At 39.4% G+C, this 18111-nt stretch overlaps 1 protein-coding gene across 6 annotated transcripts in view; it reads left to right on the plus strand.

Moving 5' to 3' along the window:
* The window catches only part of HELZ (helicase with zinc finger), a 93915-nt gene extending 77339 nt beyond the window's left edge, over positions 1-16576 (plus strand). For all 6 annotated transcript variants that reach the window (XM_064522747.1, XM_064522749.1, XM_064522748.1 and 3 more), the window contains 7 exons: positions 1542-1752; positions 2230-2306; positions 3420-3987; positions 4380-4620; positions 5733-6246; positions 10365-10647; positions 13881-16576. In XM_064522747.1, the coding sequence (XP_064378817.1) occupies positions 1542-1752; positions 2230-2306; positions 3420-3987; positions 4380-4620; positions 5733-6246; positions 10365-10647; positions 13881-14215 (2229 nt within the window). In that variant the 3' untranslated portion in view covers positions 14216-16576. The remainder of the gene's footprint in view (positions 1-1541; positions 1753-2229; positions 2307-3419; positions 3988-4379; positions 4621-5732; positions 6247-10364; positions 10648-13880) is intronic.
* The last annotated feature ends 1535 nt before the right edge of the window (positions 16577-18111 follow it).

The raw sequence follows: 18111 nt of genomic DNA on the forward strand, positions 1-18111 counted from the left end.
CATCTGAATTAATTGCCTAGTCTTCTACTTAATCATTGGAGAGACGTAGGTGATTCTGATGAAGCTGATTTCTCTTTATTGACTTCATACAGTTTAAATGACCAGCTTTGACCGTAGATGTCTGAATGTAAGGTATCTGAAGTGAAGTGATGTGAAGAATAAGCATAGTGGAATGTTTTTCCCTTCCAGAACGTCACAGCGAATCTGATTCCTCTCTGATCGCTTTCTCTATGGCACTTAATCAGACCTCTTAGACTACATTAAATATGGAATTTTGTATTACAAATAAAACTATCCCAACAAAACTTACACAAATTGAAGAAGCAGCCTCTGATTTATTTCTGATACTCACAGTCACATATTCTGGGAGGAAAGCAGGGAGGAAGGAACAAAGGCTACAGAAGTAATGTTGTGTGGAGTAACATGTATGCATGGTACGCAACTCCTGAAGACTCTGGGGAGGACATCGAACCCACACACGGGTTGTATATGTCATCCAGATATACCATCCAGAATCCTAAGCTTCTGCTTAGAGTTTTGCTTAGTTCATTTATTTTTCAGTAGTTACAGAAGTCCTCTATGGAAGTTTAGCTTATGGTTGCTGTATTGGGACTTGCCGTTAAGAACTCCTGGTTTCGGTTAGTGTCTTAGATCAGCTGGCAGCAATAGATTGGTTTTCTTTGCTAGGTCATGTAATTTTCCTTTTTCCTAGCTTACCAGAAATCTGAATTCGATGGATAAATTTAAATGCAATGAGAAGGCCAGCAGCTGTATCTTTGTCGTGCTTGCTCACATTATATTAATATCAAACCAAGATAATTTAGAAATTTCTGTTTTATTTTAAGGGGTAATGTATTTTTATGTATTTCCAATCAAAAAAAATGTATGAAAAATAAGTATTTTAAGCTCACCTTCCCTGAGGATGGATTTTTATATGATTAAGTGGGAAGATTGAGGTACTAATGAGATGACTTCCTTTAGAAAGAAACTTATTGGAGATGATTTGAGATTGTACAGATGGAATAGTAGCCTAAAGCTAAAGTTCAAAGTGCACATTTCAAGGACAAATAGTAATTTAAAAAAAGAATTGCTTGGAAGATGTTTGCTTAAAACAAGTAGGAATTAAAATATGATTATGTACATATAAGATAAAATGATTTCTTTTTGATCTGTTTTATTTAATTTCGCCCACTTCTATTTGTTTAGAGAAGTGAATATAAAATTTATTGAAATAGGGTTTGTTCATCAATCTTTTCTCTTTTTTCTTGAAAACACTGAAACAAGAATGGTGGGTGTCCTCCCAGCATTTCTGCCCAGGGTAATCCTCCAAAATCTTCTTCTGTGTTGCCCCTTGCTGCTAGGCCTGCCCTTACTGCTCTCCCTTTCCAGCATTACCTACAGCCATGTGTTACGGTGTCAGGTCATCTGATATATGGAAAACTGCTTGTTAATGATCTCATATCAATGTGCTTGTTACTTTAGTTCTTTAATATACCTTGACAGATTGCATCTTTTTTTTTTTTTTTTTTTTAATTATGTAGGTACCATGGACGGGGTATCAGGGTAGGTTTGCAGTTGACCCTCGAATCATTACTCATCAAGCAGCTATGGCATATAATATGAACCTGTTACAGGCGCATGGGCGGGGGTCTCCTATACCTTATGGCCTGGGACATCACTCACCAGTTAGCATAGGACAACAGCAGCAGCTTCAGCATCAAGACAAGGAGCAACATGAACAAAGTCGAAATGGTGAGTCATGGAAATTCCATTGCAAATTAGTTTTATTTTGAGTAAGTTGGAAATTTCAGTAGGAAATTTTTTTTTTCAATTTAAGTGAAATTGAGGGATCTGCAAGAGTGTAAGGAGTTGGGGAAATAAACTGTGTTTAGCCATAATAGAATATCTAAAATACTGTGACGTTCAGAGGAGGGAAGTAATCAGAGGCAGTGTATGGGGGGTTATATTTGGTCTGTTTCTGCTCTGCAGTCCAGTGATTACTATTACTGATGTTGTTTGCAGTTAAGCTGAAAGAACTGCTTAGCGATGATTAATGCACAAAGCGCAGAGTTTAAAGGAAAAGCTTTATTTGGGTAAATTATATTAAATTTCTCTATTATTCTGTAACTGCTATTTTGATAACTCTAAACTTTTCTGTGTCTGACAAAGCAAAGAAAAAATAATAATTTTCCCTTGAAACTAGTTAATTAATATGCTAAACATTTTTAGGTAAAAGTGAAAACAATTCTGGACCTGAAATCAGTAAAATTCGGACACCTGAGAAGAAACCTGTGGAATCCAAGCAGGTTGATTTGCCTTGTTTTTTCTGTAATATTCCCTCTGTTCTAGGTACTCTTCTGTTCTTTTTGAGAAGAGATGTTGTCCATCTCTCTTTGACCTCTTCATATACCTTTGTTTTATTCCTCTTTATCAAAGACTTCCTGTCATAGTTGCAACATTTCTGTTCCATGATAAGCCATCAGTACTGATCTCTAATATGTGTGGAGTGACATTAGGTCCCTTTTCTTCTTGCCCAGGGTTGAAGTAAAAGTTAATATTCTAGAATTGACTTTTTAAACCCTTTGTTGAGGTAAAGACCAATTGTTGGGGTTTCACTACCAAGTAAGTGTTTGCAAAAAACCTTTTGTTCCTAAACTGTTTTTAAAGTGTATTAGTTTTTACATGATGTAATAAAACAGAATACTGTTGTCTTTTGAATGTTTAGGAATTAATGGAAATTTCAATTAAAACGTTGCATGACTAGAGATAAACAATTCTGCTAGGAATGAAGATGAGCAAGAGAAGAGGCTCGCAATGACTGTAGACTACAGAATATTAATCTTATGGATGGAGATGCGAATGATGAGAGGGAGTGATAATCTAAAATGGACAAATAAAGGACTACTTTTTCTTTTAAATATGTGGTGTCAGTGTCCTAGAAATGAAAACAAAAGGCTTAAGGCTTAACAGTTGCCTGTAATTAGCTAAATTAGAGATGATCATAAGGAAGCTATTGGTAATTCATCCCTGCAACAACAGTAGCTCTAGAATGAGATTTGATGATGGCAGTGTTTGAATGTCAGTTTACATATAGAAGCCTGAAGAGAAGGTATTGAGTAGTTTTTTCTTAGTTTTCACTAAATAGAATAGCGGTAGTAGAATTAGTTACCTTCTTTCAAGAGAGGGAAAAAAATCAAAGTCATGAGCAAACATTAAGGATTTAAAACAAGTTGATGGAAACTACTGCAGAATTTATTTGTTCTTAAATAAACAAATGAGTGGTTCTAAGATATGTAATGTGCCCCCTCCACAGAAGTTTCATAAACTTTATTCATTGTTAAATGAATTTATTCATTACTATCATGGTTTTTTGCTTTTTTTAGGTAAATTTTCAAAGTTTTTCCATCTTCTCTTTCTAGGTTGACTTGGAAGCAAATTCTCATAATAGAAGCCCGGAGTCACGTTCCAGCGTTGGTTATCCTAATGCTAAATTTCATCGCAAAGATAATCTTAACCCCAGGCAGCTGAATCTCCATCTCACCCCTCCCCACTCCCAGTATCCTGTTCCCAGTCGCCACTTCCAGCACCTCTCACAGATACCAAGGCAGCCATATCCTCTGCAACAGCAGCAAAACCTTTTAACTCAACAACAAAATCATTTACCTGAACAACAAAACCAATTGCCACCCCAGCAAAGCCAGGTAGTTCAGCAGCATAATCATTTGAATCAGCAGCCTCCACAACCTTCGCAGCTTTCCCCTGCTTACCAGGCAGGCCCCAGCCAGTCTTTTTTTAATAACCCAGTTCCCCACCGACCACATTCTCCTGCTGTAGATGCTGTGATTTCAGAACAACACCCCCCACCTATGTTACAAGAAGTCAGTAATCCTTTGAGGCCTATTGCACAGCACAACCCAGTTCTGCCAACCCACTTGAACAGCTTCATTGAAGAGAATCCATCAGGAATGCCCATAGGGGACACCCTAGGTAGGTGACCCTTCTTTAGTTAAATTCAGACTGTGCAATTCTGATTACCCTGTGGCAAAACTGAAGAAGGTATTTACCTTTCCAGGCATATTGCTGTGAATTGGGTCATTGTTGGGTTAGTTTCCATAAGTAATATCATTGAGCATAATTTGCTGCTTAAGGCATGTTTGAATATTCAGCACTTTCTTAAAAGATTCATGTTTATAGGATTTTCTGTATGATTTAAATAACCAGGTTATGCACTGGAATGCAGTTAGTATATAACAGGCCCTGGAATACACTGTAAAAAAAAAAAAAAAAAAGGGGGGGGGGTGTGACAGCAAGATCTTTAAAAAGGAGCATTTGATAATTTTTTTTTTTTTTATGTATACGTATATATATGTTTCTTACAGATCGCATGCATGGAAATGTAGCTTTGGAAACAATAAGGCAGCAGCAACAAGCCAGGTTGCAGCAGTGGAATGAACACAATGCCTATCTCAGTCAAGGCAGTATTCCATATCAACACCATCACCATCCTCACCTACCACATCTTCCCCAGCAGCCCATTGGATTGCATCAACAGCAGCAAGTTAGGGCAAACTGGAAACTTGCCAGTAACACAGAAGATGAAACAGAGGCAACATATACAAGGTATTCCTTTACTGAATCATTAGCATTTCTATAAAATTGAACAGTGGCACGTTATCTGTAACTTAAAGGTACTACAAAGTCCTGCTGTTGTTACAAGGGTTAAAATAGTAGGCAGTTATACTTTGTTAGTGTATTGGGCAGTAAAGCTGTAGTGGAAAAAATAGATTTATGGAGTTTCTCAGTGCTGTATTTATGAGGTAGAGAGTGGATAGAGAGTAACAGCCCTGTAGTGTTTATAAAGAAGCATCTGGGTGTAGTTTAAAGCGTGGTAAGTTGAGAATTCTTCAAATTGAATTAGTAATAAAAGTAGCAATATTAGAATTCTGTGCTTACAAAAGCCAAACACAACAACTGCCCCCCTCCCAACACTCTTCCCCAGTGAGCCTAAACTTTTCTTCCTTTTTAAAAAGCCTTTGCTGGTTTAAAAAAATCTGCTTAGTTTTGGGATGTAGCATTATTAGACAGAAATGAAGCTGTTGAACATAAACAGGAAAATGATACCTGTGATCATCAACTTTATTCGCATATATTATAATGGCTAGATTTTAAAATTTTCTCTGATTACTGTCATCTTCCACTATGCTTATTTTCCATCTGAGCTGTTATAGCCATGGTAAAGCCTCCAAATGCTTTCTTATCTGACTCCATAATGTGCTGAATTGAACATCCTCAGCCTTTTGAAGAAGCTTGGACATGTATTCTACAAGTGAGGGAAATCCTTGATTGTTCTGTTCTTTTGCCTTTTAAGGGGTTAAAGTTTTCTTTAACTACTTGAAGTTTTTCACTTTGTATAATAAAGCCGGAAATCCTTACCTTAGTTGTCTTTTAAGAGATAACAAAAACTTGATTCTTCCGACTGAAAAGAAAATCTTGAGTTCTTATAACTTTGAGATGATTCAGGTAGGTATTTTATCCAATTAATCCTCTTGTGCCTAACTTCTGATTGCTCACAGTCATATCCTTTGAAGTTAGGGTCAGTAAGCTCAAAGATGATATTTAAATTTAAATTCAATGTTTTGTGCTTGAAGTTTTCTCAACCTCAAAAAGAGTGGATTTCTAGCAAAACACCTTTTTTTTTCGTTTTCTTGATAACATTTGTTCTGTCAATACAGATTCCAGGATTTGCTCAGAGAACTGTCACACCGTGATCAAAGTGAAAGTCGGGACTTAGCTGAAATGCCACCCCCTCAGTCAAGACTGTTGCAATACAGACAAGTTCAGCCCAGAAGCCCACCAGCACTCCCTTCTCCTTCCTGCAACTCTAATCACAGTGGTCACTTTCCTAACTTCACTGAAAACAACAGAGACATTGAAATACCCAGTAACCCAGCATTTCAGCAGCATTTACCCCAAATATACAATCCCCCTTTCTCAATGCCATCTGAACATATAACCCCATCTCCCTTGAAATACCTGCAACCTGATGGATCATGGACTTATGCTAACCTACAGCAGAATCACCTAATGGGGCAGGGCTTTCATTATGGTATACCTCCATTGCCCCATAGATCACAGCAAAACCCTTTTATACAAATACAGAATCATCAGCATGCAGTTGGTCAGGAGCCATTTCATCCACTCACATCTCGAGCAGTATCTGCTTCTTCGCTCCACAGCTTAGAAGAGGTAGGGGGTTTTTGTCTACTTATGCATTTGTGTGGTGTCATTTTATTATGAAATTATATTTTGAAGTGATCGAGAGTGCAAAATACCTCACGTATTAAAAACTCCTGCTGGAAATTCCTCTGAGGTAAAATTTTTCCCTATGTCTTCTCAGTTCATCCTATGTACATTTGCAGTTCTCATCCCTGCAGGTACAACATTTTCTGTACTAAGCGGTAGGTCTCAGCTTTCAGAATGTTACTCAGAAGTTTTTGCAATCATTGCTCAGTTATCTGCAGGTCATTTACCTGGAGTGCAAATTAACCATGCCCCAGGTGAAAACATTTTCAATGGCTTGCTGGAAAGTCGGCTTGAACCAGCTGTCCAGTTGGCTCAGTATTAAAACAGTGTGAATGTGGGTGTGTTACTTTTCATACTAACTTAAGACAAGAAGCAGTGCAGTTGCTTTTACATGGTACAAAATCTGATATAATGAATCCCACCAAGTCTGACCTGATTCATTGTAAAGCCATCCTATAATTTGAGGGGGCTCAGAGCATTAGAAATCCAGCTGTGTAGCATGAATGTGGGTCCAGCACGAACCCTGCCATACCAGAGCTGGCTCTGTCGCTGTCGCTCTTTGTTGTTCTGCGTGCCGGAGATGTGTGTTATGGGATGCGGACTATGCAAGTGCATGCAGCTGGTTCACGTCAGGTTTTGAACAGGAATTATTAATCCCTTTTGGAAAGCAGAGTGCTAAGGAGTGCGATATGCGGACATTTAGTTATATGCAGGCAACGGCCAGGTTGCGCTGCAGGAATGCCAGAATGAGTATTCTCAGGTAGTTTTAAACTGACTGCATGCGATCCACTATTTCTACGTGAAGTTAAGTGGCTTGTCCGCTGATATGTTTTTGTCCAGGTTTTTGCACTAGCCGTGGCATCTCTGCTCATCGCTATCCCATATAATACATATTTCATTGTCTTTTGATTTCTGAAGTAGAAAAGATCTTAATTCTTCTGTGTCTGAGCGAAACATCTAAAATTGAATTCTACTGTATTTTACAAATTTCTGTCTTTTACAGATTCAGAGAGGTTAACAGAGTCCTCAAAGTCCTAGCTAGAGCTGTAGTAAGATTTGGTTTTATAGACATTTAGGAATTCTGTGTCTCAGTCCATTAAACCACACCACCCTGTATAAAATCTAATACTTTGTGACAACAGTTAATGCATCAGTACAGCGGGACATAAGAACAATGGCTCTTCAGCAGTAATAAACTAATAAATATTCCGACAGAGTTTCTGACAGCTCCTGCTATCTGAAGACAAATAGAGTGAGTCTTTATGTAATTAGTGCAAATTCATTTTAGTTCTTATTTCTTCTTCCTTTCAAAATATGTGACATAAATGCCAAATGCTGTAAAAGTGCTAAAAGAGAGAGACTTGCAAAGTTTCTGAGAGATCTGGTTCAGCTCGTGGATAGAACTGAATACATAAAGTCAAAACGCAGTCTCTGTTGTATTTTTAACAGAGATTCCTCATATGGGGCAGGTTTCAGGGGAGGTGTAATGGCTGTTAATATTTTAAAACCCATTTCGAATCCAGAATTTCATAATTAGTTTTCTATATGACATTACAAAAATATTCTTATTTTGAAATATATAGCTTACTGTATTCTGAAGAAATGTCTTATGTTTCTGAAATTTTTATTATTCATTGAAACCATTTATGAAACATTAGTGTTTCTAACCATTAGAGCTTCTAATAACTGACTGCTTATCAATTTATGATGGAAAATGTAGAATTTTTGAAATCAGGGAGGACAGCTCTTCTCAATTAATGTTAGCCAAAGTCAAGGAGTTTGTGGGGTGCTAACTCTGCTAACTCCAGTTTATTTCAGTAGATGTTAGGTGCTTAAATGTGGAAAAATCTGCACAGTAACATTTAGCATATAACTTTGTTTCTTTACATGAATGTATAGATTAGTCATATACATGCTATGAGAGAGAATGGAGTAAAGTAGACATTACATTTAAAGAGAAGAGGGTTTTTTAGGTTTGGATACATGCAGGTAAGTCAAAGTATAAATGACCTTGTCAGAGAATACTGTGGTTAGTTCACAAGCTACGTTAAGTTTAAGCAGTGTGGGATTTTGAAGGTTATTCAACTAACATTTTTTGAAGACAGAGTTGTTGACGCATGTCCAGTGATTACATGCCTTCAGAAGCCTCTTCAGTCACATTTAAATTCATTTTAATAGATTAAAACCAGGGAGGTTGCAGGTTTTACAAAATAAAAGATGATTTGAAAAGCAATTCACTCAGAGTTGCATGCAAGGTATGATGTCCTTGAAAGAATTGTGAATGGTTATTTATACTATCTGCCACAGCTCTGTGTAACTATATAAAGCCTGTATATGAATGTCGCTCACAGGAGTATCCTCCTAGCAAATATTGCAGTACCCATGTAAATCAATATTGGTTTCTACATACCTCTAATGCTGCACCCTCTAGTACACCTTCAATTCCAATCTGTTAATCACCACTGTTAAGAAAAGCGTTGTGAGAATCACTTTATTTTAAAATGCGGTTAGTTTTGTCTATACCTGTAGGATTTCTTGCTTCAGGTTAAGCATGTTCTGAAATAATTTTGTGATGAGGACCAAGAGTGGCCTTTAAAATAATGAAGCGTTTGAGTAGGTATCTTTTGGTATAAAAGTGAAAAAAGCTCTAAAACTGCTGATAACCTCCTTTGACATAATTTATAATAGAAAACAAACTAAAGACAGAGAAGCGACAGTATGTGTTATTCCTTCTTGAAACATTGTTGTCATCTTTTCCGTATTAAACTGTTTTCTAGATCAGTATTTATAAGCTTTTGTGTGCAGACAGTCAAAGCTGGTCTGAACTGCATATCAAAGGCAATTCTTAACTTACTCTGCTCTGTATTGCAGGGTCCAGAACTTTGATAACTTCCTAATTGCTTATCAAAAATGTGAAACTACCCATTCGGCTCAATAAAAAGGATACCTTTAGACTTCTGACCTTTAGGCTGTAACTTGTGTGTTTTGTTTTTGTTTTTAACGAGCATCTTCGAGAGAATGCAGTGACGGGAGATCTGAGGGCCGTTTTACTGATGCATCATCATAATGTGGCAGCTGTAATGAGATCTTACAGTTTCTTTCCTGCGCTCTTTTTTTGCTCTCTCTGTTTTTGTGGATGATATAATAACAGCTATGGGGCATTGCAAGCAAGTTCTTTTGTATGTGCTTGGCTAATGTTTTATGACATTTCATTAGGATGTTTACTTTTCCTTTTACCAAGTATAGATCTACTTCAATGACTTTTCCTTCATTCGCACTCTTGGTAGTGCAGTGCAGAAGGAAGCAACAACTGGTTCATTTAAACAAAAAAAAATTAATACGATGGGCTTGCCTTGAATCTTGAGAAGGTTTAGAGGTTCCTTAAATCGGAACTCTTAAAGCCCGCAGGATCTCCTGCCCTTTTGTCTACACGAGCTGCGGGATTTGTGGGAGCAACTAATTTCTGCGGTTTCAGGTTCTTTTCATTATTCCTCCTGAGAGGATCCGTTTCACTGAGCACTTGTGCCGCGTGTACATGTGCAAAAGGCAGCGTACAGCTGCGATACCATACTAGCCCAAACCCTGGTATGCAAGTCCTTCATTTAGTTACCCTTTGGAAATTAAAAGCCAGAGACGCCTTTTTTTCTCTTTCTGTCGTAACTGAACACTTTCCCTTGCTCCTGTATGTTTCTGTGTTCCCTTTACCTCATTCGTAAATGCGGGGCATCTTTCTCCTCCCTGCGTTGGTAGGTATCTCCTACATGGGAGTGTAAGGTGTGAAGATAAAAAGGTTGATAAGAATTGAGGAAATGCAATTGAAGCTGTTTGTACTTCCTTTCTGTTTTATATGACTAAAATACATGGTTGTGTACAACAGACCGCTAGAAATGTATTAGATTTTTTTGTATATGCAATGAGTTTTGCGTTTGGATTGTTTTTTGGTTTTTGTTTTTTTTGGTGAGACGTAATAGCGGGTAGATTTATATGCAAAACTGTGGAAGAATGGCATTTGTTGCATGAATAAAAGGAACAAAAGGTCTTTTTTCTTCTTTTCTTTGCAGTATGAACCAAGAGGACCAGGCAGGCCGTTGTACCAAAGAAGAATTTCCTCTAGTTCAGTCCAGGCTTGTTCTGAAGAATTAAGCACTCCTCAAGACAGTCTTGGTCAGTGTAAAGAGCTTCAGGACCACAGTACCCAGCCCTCTTTCAGCTACTCGCCCCCCGAGCTGTGGGTGACCTCCTCCTCGGCCGCCCCTTTCCCAAACATTCCATGCAACGGCTCCGGCCCCGGCTCCAGCTCCGGCCCCGGCCCTGGCCGCCCCGCACCGCCCCGCGAGCTCCTCGGTAGGCACCCATGGGCACGTGTTTTCTCTGTTCACAGAGATCTTCTGCTGTCTGTTCAAATCTTGATCCTAACCTCAACAAGCCCTTTGAAAGCATTTATTGTTCCGGTAGATCAGTGTTTGCTTACGGTAGTTGCATTTGCTGCATTTTCACGTTATTAGTGTTCTGCTGTGTTGCAGATATCTGCAGAAGAATCCTGCTGAGTATGAGTGGTACTACTTCTTACTCTTCCTAAAAAAATTATAGTAAAGCCAGATATTCCCTTTGAGTGGTTTCAAGTACAACTGTGTTTGTGCTAAAATGTAGAGTGACGGATGGGATTTGTGGTGGGATAGGTTATTTTTCCCAGAATCAATAATATTTCTTGTTGCCATATTACAATTGGGAGGGAACCACCATAAATCGAATTAGTGATCTCAGTGTATTTCCTAGTATTTTCTGGTACTTTGTCATAGTAATGATGAAGTATAACCTCTTGTATGGAAGAATCAGGCTGGACCCTGGCTTCCCTGTTGGAAGCTGCAGTGGTGATTGATGTAGCAGAGAGACTAAATTAACTTTTCAGTGATAAAACGGTTGTACGAGTAGAGGCTGGGAGCAGCGCAACTGTTCTTCTGTTCCCCCTATTTTTTAATGTTTTTGAAAAGCAAGGTTACCAGTACTGCTCCTAATCCATGGTTTTGCTTTAACGATCCCAAATAAAAAAAGTTTTTAACTTAATAAAGTATGAAAATTCTTCCAGTGTGAATATTAAAGACATTTAATAATATGTTCTAACAAATTATTCATAAGCTTATTGTATTGCGATTAAACGATCTAATTGCTTTCGGTCAAATCTCGTAAACCAAAAACATCCTGTAATTTCATAGCGTAGAATTTGCAGAGTAGACACCTGTAATATAGACCGAATGAAAAAATCAGTTATGTATTAGCTGCAGCACTCAAGACTGAGGATCCTAATTTACATTTTCATTTCCAAAGTGTGAAAATGTTTATTTTACAGAACAGTATTTATGGCAGCATCTTTACTGTAGTTATTCATTCTTTTGTGCAAAGTTCCAAGCTTCAAGCTGAGGGCACATCCTTCAATAAATTTGTATTTTCTATTGGAAAAATAAGGAACTGAATGCATTATCTCTCATCAAGAGTGGCGTCCTTCTCTCAAGCTGCTCTCTAGACTCTGTGCTTGTGTGATAGGTGCTCAGAAACCCTGACAAGAGCATTAGGATCAGTTGGTACCACATTTCCGTGCTTTAATGTAAAGGTTGAGAACACGTTTGTAAATAAAACCCTCAGAGGAGATGTGCATGTATAAGAAGTTCCTTAGCTATACATCTGCTATCAAATAATAAAGCCTGAGCTGAAGGGGCATGCTTGACTAGCACTGCATTTGCTACAGAGATGTTCCCTATCATGGTTAAGCATGGTTTCTGTTTCCTAAACAAAAGCATATGCAATTTTGTCAGGTAGCTAATAATTCACGCAAATAAATCACAGTTTTTATGGGTGCTGCACTTCTCTGCGTTGTCAGCTCACCGGCTATGATGATCAACTTTAAAGCCCAAATGTGTTTCATCATGCTAAGGGTTAGTGACCGGTAGCTTCAGTGTTTCTGGCTGCTGTTGGTTTTTGTCCATGAAATAAAAATCCGTGAGACCGAGACGCTTTGAATTGGTCCTGTGCCGGTGTGCGTTGCCTAGGAGTAAGCGATGGTGGCAGCAGGCAGCTCGAGGGCGCGCGTCCCGCGTCTCAGCAGTGGTTGCAGCACAGCGTCTGGTTACCTAGGCTGGGATTTACGGCGGCGAGGGGAGCTGCTGGGGTCAGCCGGTGCCATTGCAGGTCGGCACTGCCCGAGTGGCAGCCTGAGAGCTTGATTTGCATCCCGCTGGTTTTCTGTTTGTAGAAAAAATGTGATTTAAGCTTTTATTCCTTATGTTCAGTTCAAATTTTTTCTCGTGTTAGATACCTCTGCCACGCTTAGTTTTCCCTTCTGGTCCTGCTTGTCATTAGTTGGCTTCTCTTAAGTGTTAAACTTATTTTGGGGGGGTATTTTTTTGTGTGTTTGGGTTCTTTTGGAGTCTTAGTAACCCTGTTAAAACTCATAAAATTTTGTTCTTCTCACATTCTCACATCTATTCTCCTAGGCTTTTTTTTGTTTGTGGTTTTTTGAGTTCTTTATAAAAGAGAACTGTGTGCAACCCTTCCAGTGAGAAACTTAATGTGTGTATTTATTTTTTCTTTTTTTACTTTTGTAGCCATTTGACAGTACATTCCTGTATGTGCACTTTAAAAATAACGCTATAAAGACTGAAATAATTACACAATATATCTGTTGCCCAGCTCCCGGACCATAGTAGATATAATGTAAACCTGCACTCGGCAGTGGAGTTTCTCTGGCTGTGTAAGAGAGCAGAATTCCCAAGACAGAAATAAGACAGTTTATTAGGATTCAGGAAATTCACTTGGAAGCAGTTTTATACTTATGGTTGAAATTGCTTTTTTTTTTTTTTTTCTGGTAGTTAACGGAGTTGTTAAATATGGAGCAAGGACGTATCAATTAGCAGGAATGTGTTCAGCCTGAAACACCAAGAATTAGTGGGTGGCGTTCAGAAGCCTGCGCTTCCGTTTGAGAATGGATTATACATGGTGCTGTAAATTTTAATTTTGGCCTATTAAGGTACAAAGCAAGGAGAATGAAATACGCTTTGTGCCGTCTCAGTGGATAAAGTATTTCAATTACAATATAGCCGGCTGTGACGCAGCTTTACCTGCAGTCCATCGGCGAAGCCCGTTGCTGGCAGGGACAACGCACCATGCAGGAGCTGCAAATGAAGCTGGATAACTTAAGGAAAAATTCGCTAGGATCGAGAGTGATTAAACGCAGAAAGTGGATGCGAGGGGAAGGTTGCTGGGAGAGGCAATTGCCTTGCTACTGCTGGAGGCTTTCGGCAATATCAGGGGCCTCTTAAACACAGGTGCCAAGTCCAGGTGGAAGGTTTTGGTTCTGTGATACAGCGGAGGGAAACGGGGAGAAGTAGGATGTTTTGGGTGGCATTTTCAGGGATCCTGGAAAGAGCTAGTGTCTGAAATTATTCCAGTCTATTGCCATTTTAAAGTACTGTTGTGATCTTTGTGGTTTTCAGTACCCCTCCGTACTTGCTGCGTGCTTATTAAAGCCTATTTCACATGTCAGAGCCGCTCACTTGGACGAACTGTGTTTGCTCCTTCCGCAGCTCCGCCGAAGACGGTCAAACCCCCCGAGGAACACCTGAAGGCCGAGAGCATCCAGCTCTCCAACTCCTTCAACTACAGCGTGCTGCAGCATCTCGGCCAGTTCCCGCCGCTCATGCCCAACAAGCAGATCGTCGACTCCAGCAGCAGCAGCAGCCAGCAGCCCGCCGGCGGCAGCAAGCCCGTCATGTCCTACGCCAGCGCCCTGCGGGCCCCGCCAAAGCCCAAACCCCCTCCGGAGCAGACGAAAAAGAATAGCGACCCTTTGTCTTTGTTTCAGGAACTTAGCCTAGGTAGTTCATCAGGTAGCAATGGCTTTTACTCCTATTTTAAATAACCAGAATATTTTTTTTAGAGAGAATTTAATTTTTATTTGTGTCGGTAGATCCAAGATAGTTGGGGCTTCACCTGTAGTTGCAAATACTCCCTTTGTTTATATTAGTAAATATATCCTCACTTAATTGCTTTGCTGCTAGACTTGCAACTAATTTTTTTGTAATTAATTATATTCCATTACTTTGCATTTTTTGATGTGGGTCGGATTTTTGGAAGCTTTTCTGTAGGAAAAACACACACCTTATTTTTTAATTTTTGTAATGTTACCGATGTGTTGCATTAAACTAGCAGCTGAGAGGTTACCTGTGCAACTTAAAAAAAAAAAAAAAAAAGAAAAGAAAAAAAAAAGAAAAAAAGGAAAGAAAAAAAGAAAAGAAAAAAAGAAAAAAGTTTGTCTAAATTGTATTTAAAAAGATTGTAAGTAGCATTTACATTTATTCAATAACATTAGCATACTATGCTGGGTTTCTGTACCAGAAATGGCCAGTTAATGTAAAAATGTATGTTATTTCTGCTTAAATTCATTTAATTTTTTTTTAATAAAGGTGCAGCATCTTCTAAATACTTTCAGTTTTATCAGCTTTTTTGTGAAGGGATGCTGCATTCTCAGACTTTTATAGTTTTAGATTCTGTATGATGTGGTATTGTATTTTCCATCCACTGTAGGGTAAAGTAAAGGCATTCTTTGCAGACACCTATGCCATTGTTTGGAAACATTCAGATAAAAAGTATTGGTATACTTTAAAAAAAATACTCTACATTTTATTTTTGGACAAGCTAGTAATATAAGCTTGTTTGAAAAGTTAATTTGATAGGTTTTTTAAATGAATCATGAAGCTGAAAATAAATTTTTAGGTATGTTGGTGCTTAGTAGATTTAATAACTATTTTAAAAAAAATTGCGTGAATTTAGTAAAATACTTTTTTGTTTGTTTGTTTAATTTTTTTTTCACTATGCATGTGTAAATGTTTGTAATCTGGCTTTTTCCTCCCCCCTTCTCCAGTGGTATAAAGAATTGTGCCGCTTTAATTTTTTTTTTCCGGTAAAACTTTTGGTACATTATTTGATGTTTACATTAAAATGTGACATTATACAAGGAAATTCAGATATTTTGCTAACTGTTTTGTTTGAGGAACATCATTAAAGAAGAGATTTAATGTTTGTCAAAGCTGCATCCAAATTAATCCAAATCTGTGCGGGATAATGGCTTTCAGGTTGTTTAAGTATATGAGTTCTAAGTTCTTCACAAACCTGGCCCTTCAGGAGTACGTGCTAAAAATAAAATCCTACGGGATATGTAAAACTTAAAGGAACAAGTCCGAGTGGAAACTCGGAAGATAACGTTGTCCAGAAGGAGCTCTGCTCTGGCACACTGCTCATACTTCTGCAGCTGGGGAGATGGAGAGGGGTTTGTATAGTTTCTCCGGATAAGTAGTCCTCCTTTTACACTTGAAGAGATAACTTTAAATCTGGGAAATATTTAATTTTTACTGGGACTGGGCCGGGTGTATTTACAATGTTCCTCCATTTATGACATGCAAGAACTGAAGTTTTCGAGCTGTGTGGGGTGGTTTCCGATCGGTGCAGCTGTCCGTGGGGCACCTTCCTAACGCGCAGGGGCTGCTGCTGTATTCAATCAGATTTTTGCTCTGGTTACAATCAGTTTTCTGCATTTGGCTTCATGTTGTAAGGTAAGGGTCTTTACGTAATAAGGTTGATTTAAACTCAGTACACTGCAGAGGTTTGCATATAAATTTTTTATTATAAGTCTTTGCTGGTTCATGGTTCAGAAACTTATCTGAAAAGCAATTTTTTTTTTTTTTTTTGTGCTGTGAAGAGAAAGATGCATAACTGGTTAATTTATTTCCTAATGTCTAAACCAAACGAGAGATGCTGGGGGAGGGGAGAGCCCCTGCCGATTGCTGCTTGGCACTTCAGCATGTGGCATCACGTCTAGAGGACCCAAAATGAGCAAAGACCAAATTCTGCAACCTGGAATCAGGCAAAACCCCCGTGAGCTTACAGGGGGTTTTGCTGAATTGAGGGCTGCAGAAATAGGTCCATGGGAGATTATTTGCAAGGGCCAGACGCGTGCTCGGTGTGAGTTAGCCTCTCCTTTCGTTGGAGCAGAGCCGTGCCGGTTCCCGCAGCGTCTCTGCGCCCGACGGTGCCGTCTGCGGCGAGCTGGGGGCAGGACGTGCGGGGCTGCGACGAAGTTCAGGCAGGGCTCAAACGCACCTCTCCTCGCCGAGCTGGCATTGTAATTTCAGGGGTTTCGAAATCACTCATTTATATGGAGCAGTCTTTTGATTCTGTTCACCATATTTGAATATTAAACTAATAAACGTCACTTGTTAATTTACTGCTATCTGTGAATTAGTTAAGGGGAAGACGGTCACACTTCACCACATTTTATTCTTGCTCTCTTACACTGGTGTTTTATCTACCATGGTAATATTATGGATAAAGCGGCTTTTTCTTTTTCTCTCTGAACTTACATTTTCAGTTATGTAACTTTATAAAAATCCCCAGAGGTTTTGGTTATAAATTTTCATAAGTGCTCTCACGCAAGCGTTTGAGGAGAGTATGGTGGGTATCTGCTAAATACCAACGTTGGAAATGTTTAGGATGAATCACTTTCATTTCTTGAAGTTAATATTTTTTCCAAAAGATTATTTGTTTTAAAACGTCTGGTCTGGCCCATATATGTCACGTATATAGCCCTGAGTGGAATCTTTTCTTTTTAAAACAAATTGTCTAACTTTTACTGGCGTCACGGCTGCCTGAAACCCCCGTGTCGTCGACCCTGCTAGGGCCTTGTCCGACTCTGGCTGAGATTAACTTAAACCTTGCGGCTGGCTCAAGTGGGCACTGGCCCTGCTGTCTGTATGGAGCAGCTGCATTTAGGGTGAAAATTTTAAATTACGAGCTTCGATTTTCAGTTTGTGTAAGTTGCCTTAACTCAGACGAAATGAACGGAGGCTTGGGCGTTTTCACCAGCTGAGTATTTGGCTCCATGACTTTCTTTATAGCTAAAATACCATGCTTTCAAGTAGATAAATAAAATCCCATGCTCCCTATCCAGGAATAAACCCCTGTTGTTTTGGGGAACTTTAAATGACTAAATGGTCCAGACCTATAATTAGAAAGCTTGTATTTAGTATCAAAAACAAGTTCTGGTTTTATTATCTTTAATTTCACTTTTTCACGAGGAACGTAGGGATGCCTCGTGGGAAGTGGCAGTGTTATGTTAGGAGCTAACGTAGAATTGAGAGATTTAAAATAAGTTTTTTGAACTAATTGTTATTTTTTAAATTTAAAATAGAGCTCCTACCCTTTGAGAAGTGTCTTAATGAATCCGGTTGGTAGATTTTTCCCTCTCTATTTGAAGACTGAACTCTTAAGAAACGGTGAGCTCTCAAACTCGGTCCAAAGCAAGCAGCGGCCGTGCACGTCTGCCTGGCGCTGGAGGTGACCTGCCCGCAGGCTCTGCAGGAGCAGTTAAGCTGTTTCGGTGACCCGGTCCCTTCCCGCGGTAGCGTGGGTGAATCCCTTTGGGGCGCTGGCCGTGCACGTGCTGCCCGTCGGTTCTCGAGCTGCCGCGTGCTTGGGTGCCACGGGCCAAGCCCCCTCTTCTTGAGGACACTTGGGTGCCGGGCTTGCGATGGGCTTGGAAGTTTGAAAGCTTGTGGCCATCCTGCCTCTTCAGCAGGTTTCCACAGCTCCATTTTTCATCCTTTTCTCACCGAGCTCTTTGCCGCCTGCCGGTCCCTAAGGCTGAGCTGTGCTGTGCGCCGAGCATCCCTCCCTTGCAGAGCCGGGCGCTAGTTTAATGCGAACGGGCTTGGCCAAATCTGGTCCTACAGGGATGACCGCACGTTTCAAAGAGTTGTGTTT

This window comes from Dromaius novaehollandiae, chromosome 18 (assembly GCF_036370855.1).
Source record: "Dromaius novaehollandiae isolate bDroNov1 chromosome 18, bDroNov1.hap1, whole genome shotgun sequence".
Taxonomy (NCBI): Eukaryota; Metazoa; Chordata; class Aves; order Casuariiformes; family Dromaiidae; genus Dromaius; species Dromaius novaehollandiae.